The 8,164-nt window shown below is 35.2% G+C and overlaps 2 protein-coding genes across 2 annotated transcripts; both read left to right on the forward strand.

The window, feature by feature from the left end:
• The first annotated feature begins 1,206 nt into the window (after nt 1-1,206).
• LOC103582903 (olfactory receptor 5AL1-like) lies at nt 1,207-2,649 on the forward strand. The gene is made up of 2 exons (XM_008564369.1): nt 1,207-1,789; nt 2,324-2,649. Exons 1-2 carry the CDS (start codon nt 1,207-1,209, stop codon nt 2,647-2,649), a joined length of 909 nt encoding a protein of 302 aa, XP_008562591.1.
• Nucleotides 2,650-6,379: 3,730 nt separating this feature from the next.
• On the forward strand, nt 6,380-7,264 carry LOC103582904 (olfactory receptor 5AL1-like). Its single transcript, XM_008564370.1, has one exon. The coding sequence runs from the start codon at nt 6,380-6,382 to the stop codon at nt 7,262-7,264; it is 885 nt and encodes a 294-aa protein (XP_008562592.1).
• Nucleotides 7,265-8,164: the final 900 nt, after the last annotated feature.

Genomic DNA, 8,164 nt, shown 5'->3' on the forward strand with positions numbered 1-8,164 from the left:
TTGGATTAATGACAAATAAAGGAGAATTACATTCGGTAACCTTATAAACATGAGGGTACTTATAAAGTTTGTGGAAAAATAGAACTGAAAGAAAATATGAATTGAGAAAGGGGACTTGAGTCCTGCTCTAAGATATTTGGTTGAGAAGTATTAAAAGAGAGAGAAAAGGTAAAGGATTAACCAAGATAAGTTTCTAAGTACATAGAAGTCAAAAGTTTACTAGAGAGGTGTTTTTTATATTTTTATTTTATTTGTCTTGAAAATCTGTATTATAAATGTGAAGTAATCTGAAACAATGCAGTGATTAAAAAAAATCAAGTTAACTTATCCTCTGTTCTGCTTAAGAAATGAGGGAAATGATTTAAATTCTGCCCGCTTTTAAGCAATCAGAACCTGGGTTGGGTTTGTGGAAATGTTCTGTAGAATTTAGTTGTTCTAAATACTGCTCAAATCCTATATACTTTGGACCATTTAGATATTTGAAAGTAGGAAATAATCAATGTTTCTTAATTTTGTAGAACTGTTTTATACTCTGTAAAATGTTAACTGGCTTGTATTTTTCCAAAAAGACAAAGCCACAAATTTAATAATCCTATTTTTCCTCATTATCAATATGATATGTCTATCAAAGAAAAAAAAAGAAAATTTTAATAGTATACCAAACTGGATGCCTAAAGGTAAATGATGTTAACATGTTGATTTTGACTTTTCATACTACATTTTTCTCATTTGATGTTGGTAATTTGTACTATCTCTGTGAAGTTATACATCCAATGTATAACTTTACGTATTTTATGATAAAAATTCACAATTTAAAAAATTATTTTGACATATACTGTCTAAAGTACTCACCTTCTTAACATTGCAATGTTTTTTCTTCTATTTTTTTTAAAGTACAACACAAATTTTTCTATCGTATTAATTATAAAATTTCAATTGAAATACTTTCTTCTCTTTCAACTCTCTAGTAGAGTTTATATCTTAGAATTTCTACCTGGACCAAACCCTTTCACACTGAAAGCATAAGAAAAATCCATGTATAATTCACAGTACTTATCAGAATTCTAATTTGATTGAATTTAGCATAACATCCTGGCTAGCCAAGGCCATCTTCTCACATTTAATTGATTATTTCTTACAGAGTCAAGATTATTCATAACGTGCGTTCTGGAGGCGTTTGTGGTAGAATAATCCTGTATCTATTCCATGGCCAAAGGCAATTATTCAGCAATGACTGAGTTCATCCTGTTGGGACTTACAAATAATCCAGAGCTGCAAGCCATTCTCTTTGGTATATTCCTACTGATTTACTTAGTTACTGTGATGGGTAATATTGGTTTGATTGGGTTAATCCAAATCAGTCCTCAGCTTCACACACCTATGTATTTTTTCCTCAGCCATCTGGCTTTTGTTGATTCTTATGGTACTTCCGCCATTACCCCTAACACCCTCGTGAACTCTTTTCGTGAAATTAAAAGCATGCCATTTTATGCATGCGCCACTCAAGTGTGTTGCTTTATCACATTTTCAGTTTGGGAATTACTAATGCTTTCTGTCATGGCATATGATAGGTATGTCGCTATCTGCAACCCTTTACTTTATGTAGTTCTCATGCCCAGGAAAGTATGTATTCAAATGGTCGCTGGCTCATATGTTTACGGAATCACCATAGGACTAATACAAGCAGTGGCTACATTCCACATGTCTTTCTGTGACTCTAATGTGGTCAACCAGTTCTACTGNCAGCAGCGCTCCCGCCGCGGGTTCGGATCCTATATGGGGATGGCCGGTCACCGCTCACTGGATGAGCACTTTGCAGCCGGTCTCAAAAAAAAGACAAAAAAAAAAGTACAACACAAATTTTTCTATTGTATTAATTATAAAATTTCAATTGAAATACTTTCTTGTCTTGCAACTCTCTAGTAAAATTTATATCTTAGAATTTCTACCTGGACCAAACCCTTTCACACTGAAAGCATAAGAAAAATCCATGTATAATTCACAGTACTTATCAGAATTCTAATTTGATTGAATTTAGCCTAACACCCTGGTTAGCCAAGGCCATCTTCTCACATTTAATTGATTATTTCTTACAGAGTCAAGACTATTCATAACGTATGTTCTGGAGGCATTTGTGGCAGAATAATCCTGTATCTATTCCATGGCCAAAGGCAATTATTCATCAGTGACTGAGTTCATCCTGTTGGGACTTACAAATAATCCAGAGCTGCAAGCCATTCTGTTTGGTATATTCCTACTGATTTACTTAGTTACTGTGATGGGTAATCTTGGTTTGATCGTGCTAATCCAAATCAGTCCTCAGCTTCACACACCTATGTATTTTTTCCTCAGCCATCTGGNATTGTTCTCATCTCCTATGTATTCATTATCTTCATCATCCTAAGGATCCCCTCTACAGAAGAAAGGCAGAAAGCCTTTTCTACCTGTGCTTCTCATGTGATTTCTATTACTATGTGTTATGGGACCCTCAGTTTTATGTACCTACAGCCTAAGTCAAGCCATTCATTAGATAAAGAAAAATTTGCCTCAATATTCTATGCAGTAGCGATGCCCATGCTAAACCCATTTATCTATAGCTTGAGAAATCAGGTCAAAAATGTTATGAAAACAGTTATTGATGTGTACTAGTAATCAACAGTGATTTTTGTTGTTACTAAGAAATGCTGGACATGAAGTTAGAAAGTTTTGAATCAAGGCGTGTGCACTAGTACATGCAATAGTATGTGTAGGAGATTTGTCTGCTTGTCTTCTATGCTCATATTTTTATATCTGTTTTCTTGAAAATAAATACTTTCATTTCTTTGCCTTAAACATAGTAGGAATTTCATAAATGTTTTTGTTTAATTTTTGAATTTTAAAAGATATAGAAACCATCTATTCTTTTTTGTTTAATTTTTGAATTTTAAAAGATATAGAAATCATCTATTCTCTTTGACCATGAGATGTTTCAACAATAAATAAAGAAGAATAAATCACCTTGTAATCATGACTTTATATTATTTCACTATGATATGGAGAATTTTAAGTTATACTAAAAGATATGAACTACAGTTATTATTGCATATAATACTGGAAATACCAGGTAAGGTTTTCATCCACAGCTGAGCTAGGAAAAAACTTAACAAGGTGCTTGTTTGAAATGTTTTGGTTTGAAAATGCAGAACGTCACCTCACTCTTCAATTGAAAATGTCTCTATTGATTTCATTCAAGATTTTAACATGATCATTCAAGTACTATCTCTTCCAGATTCCTCTCATGTTCTGCCAGCACCTCTGGGGGACTGACTGCTTCTGGATGGAGTCGCACAAACTTTATTTCACATGGTGACTGAGAACCTAATTGCAAATTCTTATTAATTTATATTTTTTGCCATGGCCCATTGACAGTTATCACTGGGCATAGAAATTCTAAAAGATGGCCTGAGGATTATTGTATTCCATATACACTTGTCCTGGCCCCATAGTGCATTGGTGTCCCAACTCCCCAGGTCAATCAGAGCTGATTACCTCAGCCTGCACTCTAACTCCTTCCTTGCCTCTGGATCCACTGGCACAAGGTAGTCACAGGTTCCAGTTTGTTCAAACCCAAATTATACCCCAGTGGAAATATTTGTCCTTTTGAAACCTATAACCCAGCAGAGCCTATTGTGAAAATAGGAAGCACAAATTCAGAAATTGGGTCACAGGTTATAATAGCAAGAAGGGAAAATTCTACCACTACTTCTTAGTTTCCAAACTCATGATTTCATGCTATTGAAGATACTGTGACCCAAATGTCATTAGTTCAGAAGATACAGTGTATTATGAAAGATAGTCTCCCGACTCAGCAGGTTCTTTTTCTGAAGTGGTGACTTAGCTGAGTTCAAACGTTTTTGTTTAATTTTTGAATTTTAAAAGATATAGAAATCATCTATTCTCTTTGACCATGAGATGTTTCAACAATAAATAAAGAAGAATAAATCACCTTGTAATCATGACTTTATATTATTTCACTATGATATGGAGAATTTTAAGTTATACTAAAAGATATGAACTACAGTTATTATTGCATATAATACTGGAAATACCAGGTAAGGTTTTCATCCACAGCTGAGCTAGGAAAAAACTTAACAAGGTGCTTGTTTGAAATGTTTTGGTTTGAAAATGCAGAACGTCACCTCACTCTTCAATTGAAAATGTCTCTATTGATTTCATTCAACATTTTAACATGATCATTCAAGTACTATCTTTTCCAGTTTCCTCTCATGTTCTGCCAGCACCTCTGGGGGACTGACTGCTTTTGGACGGAGTCGCACAAACTTTATTTCACATGGTGACTGAGAACCTAATTGCAAATTCTTATTAATTTATAGTTTTTGCCATTGCCCATTGACAGTTATCACTGGGCATAGAAATTCTAAAAGATGGCCTGAGAATTACTGTATTCCATATACACTTGTCCTGGCCCCATAGTGCATTGGTGCCCCAACTCCCCATGTCAATCAGAGTTGATTACCTCAGCCTGCACTCTAACTCCTTCCTTGCCTCTGGATCCACTGGCACAAGGTAGTCACAGGTTCCAGTTTGTTCAAACCCAAATTTTGCCCCACTGGAAATATTTGTCCTTTTGAAACCTATAACCCAGCAGAGCCTATTGTGAAAATAGGAAGCACAAATTCAGAAATTGGGTCACAGGTTATAATAGCAAGAAGGGGAAATTCTACCACTACTTCTTAGTTTCCAAACTCATGATTTCATGCTATTGAAGATACTGTGACCCAAATGTCATTAGTTCAGAAGATACAGTGTATTATGAAAGATAGTTTCTCGACTTAGCAGTTTCTTTTTCTGAAGTGGTGACTTAGCTGAGTTCTCAATATGCCATTCAAATTTTCTATCAAGCCAGCTGATTGCTGGTGATAAGGTTGACATTAAGACCATTCATTTTATGACAAGGTCATGTCAAACATTTGTTGCTAGAAAATGTATTTGTTTTTCTGAAACAACAGCATGTGGTTTACCATTCCAAGGAATAAGATATCCTTTATTCTATTGGAAGGTGTTACTTCCTTGGACATGGCATATGAGGAAGGCAAATCATATTCAACCTTTTTTTTTCAGAAAGGACAAATTACTGTTCCCCCCAAAACTGAAGAGTCTGATATAATTGAGTTATCACCATATTTCTAACTAGTTTTACAAAAGCATGTTGCTATATTTAGGACTCTGCATGGATCTCTTCCTCTAACAGATTGGACACCCAACTTTGGCAGTAATAGATGGAAATTGGTATTATTGGATAAAAATTTAGTCTCATTCCTGACACTGCAATTCCTCTGTTCATAGTGTCAAATCCTTGGGTTGCTAGAGAGTAGAGAAGATGACCACCATCTACAGGAAAGGCCATCCAATCCTCCTAATTATTGTAAACCTCCAGTGCTGTAGCTACTCTACAGTAGTTAAAAATGAAGTAGGTGTTTTGTGTCCACTCATCCCCAGATGCCATGTTCTTTCAGACTTGCCACCCCAGTTCTCTATCCTACTGTCCCACATTACTGATCACTGTTTATGAATCAGGACACAGCACTTTATGCAGGCCACATTTCCTTCATGTGGAATGGAAAGCCAAATGTTCTACCCACTGGGACAATTTGGTTTCCTCATTATTCTTCAGGGCCACCTCTTAGTGAGACTATAATGAGGCACAGATTCATTTCTCACTATTTTCTACATAAAATAATGGCCTGTCTTTGTACTAGGCCAAAATTTTCTTGGGAACTCCTCAGTTGAAAGCTCAAACCCATGAAACCACGGTGTGAATTGACAAAAAGGAGCCTGTGCAGCAGAGACAGGTGATATAAAAGTCTGGACTATGTGTTCATATAATTTGTTAATACCATCTTGACCTAATTTAGGCAAGTTGTAAATGAATCACTTCCATTTACATTGATTGCCATTATGCAAACCCCCAACTATAGGCTGGTGGATTCTATTATACACAGCACAGGATAGACAGCTGATCTACATTTTTAGTTGGTATCTCTTCGTCTGGCACTTCATTTTTACTAGAGTCCAAAGGAATATGAAAAACTACTTTATTTCTTCATCAGAAGGCCTAACTTTGTTGCAAGGTCTATGCTGTGATGCTGATTTGGGTTTTTCAGAGAATCAAACATCATTATTTCCCAACACAGATATCTTCAGCCCAGTGGTCATTTTTTTTTTCCTATTAAGCAAATTAGGTCCCAAAAGATCAATCATAATATAATTTCTCATGCTTGTGAACCATCATTATATTTTTGTTTAAAATGATGTAATGAAAGAAAGTATTCTACTGGGACTAAGAGATCATACAAAATACACTAACAATACTTAATTAATGTTAATATTGTTGGCTTTTCACAGCATTTACATCAAGATATATTGGACTCTTTTTGGTTTTATTAATCTTGGTTTGATTGGGCTAATTCAAATCAGTCCTCAACTTAACACACCCATGTATTTTTTTCTCAGCCATTTGGCTTTTGTTGATTTTTCTTTTACTTCATCTGTCACCCCCAACACCTTGGCAAATTTTCTGTGTGACGATAAAAGTATAACATTCTATGCATGTGCCATTCAGTTATGCTGTTTCATCACATTTGTTGTCTGTGAACAATACTTGCTTACAATCATGGCATATGATCGGTATGTTGCCATCTGTAACCCTTTACTTTATGCTATTCTCATGCCTAGGAAACTCTGTATTCAAATAGTTGTTAGCTCCTATGTTTATGGATTCACTGTGGGTCTTGTACAGGCAGTGGCTACATTCCATTTGTCTTTTTGTGACTCCAATGTGGTCAACCACTTCTACTGTGACGATGTTCCTCTAGTTGCTTTGGCCTGTTCTGACACTCGTGTCAAAGAGCTAATGTTGTTAATCATTGCTGGGTTCAATACCCTTTGTTCTTTAGTGATTGTGATCATTTCTTATGTCTTCATCCTCTTTGCCATCCTAAGGATACATTCTGCTGAAGGAAGACAGAAAGGGTTTTCTACCTGTGCTTCCCATCTGACCTCTATCACAATATTTTATGGGACAGTCATTTTTATGTACCTTCAGCCCAAATCAAGCCATTATCTGAACACAGATAAATTTGCCTCTGTGTTTTATGTGGTGGTGATTCCCATGTTAAACCCATTGATCTATAGCTTGAGAAATCAGGAGGTAAGAAATGCACTGAAGAGAATCATAGAAAAATTGTGTTTGGCTATCAAATAATCTAAGAATCACTGCACAGAGATCAGAGGACTTTTAGTTGTGTCTTATCCAGCGTCATGATGCTAGTGGATGAAGGAGCTTTTTCTTCACATTGAGTGCTCACACTCACTCGGGGTATGTCTCATCCATGACGTCATTCTCAGTGGTTTCCACATGAAAGGCATTTTGTAAATGTTGAGTTGTTCAACTGCAAAAGGAGATAGTGAAAGAGAGAGAGAGAAAGAGAGAGAAAAATTTTAATCATCTTTAATCACAATATCTTCATCAATAATTGAAGAAACAGTATTGGGAAACAGTGGCTTTATCTGAACAATGTGATACTGAGAAATTTGGATTATTTTGTAATAGATCAACATCTGGTATCTTTTATTTCAAGTTTGCTACATAGACAATCTGTAAAAAATGTCAAAGTGTAATAGCACAATATTTTTTATTTTTCTAAAAATATTATTTACTTATTTATAATTATGCATATTAATAATTTACCTAGCAGTCCACTTTCTCTGCATTCTGCTGAAAAGAATATTGTTGACAGAGTTACCTTGATGTTGAGAATTTAGCAACACCAATGCTATACAGTTTAAACAGGAGCCACTTCACACTATGAAAAGTCACTGTCTGTTATATATGAGTGTGTGATTAGAAATTGTATTTTTCAAACAGTTTGGCTAACCATTTTAGCTTTTACAATTAACAACTGTTTTATGGGTAAATTATTTCACATTTCGGTACTTGTTTCCTCATCTGCAAAAAAGAAAAAAGAAAAAAGAAAACAGCAATAGTTCCTTTCTCCTGGACTGAGTGTGAGGATTAAATAAGATTATAAATATAAAGAGCACTGCAAAGTTTCTAGTACATAGTCAGCACTTCACAAATGGTGGCTATCGCAAGTAATGATTA

The sequence above is a fragment of the Galeopterus variegatus genome, unplaced genomic scaffold, assembly GCF_000696425.1.
Source record: "Galeopterus variegatus unplaced genomic scaffold, G_variegatus-3.0.2 Scaffold18436, whole genome shotgun sequence".
Taxonomy (NCBI): Eukaryota; Metazoa; Chordata; class Mammalia; order Dermoptera; family Cynocephalidae; genus Galeopterus; species Galeopterus variegatus.

What these genes read in the sequence shown, in the direction of transcription:
- LOC103582904 (XM_008564370.1), top strand. Translation starts at nt 6,380, where the DNA reads ATGTTAATATTGTTGGCTTTTCACAGCATTTACATCAAGATATATTGG.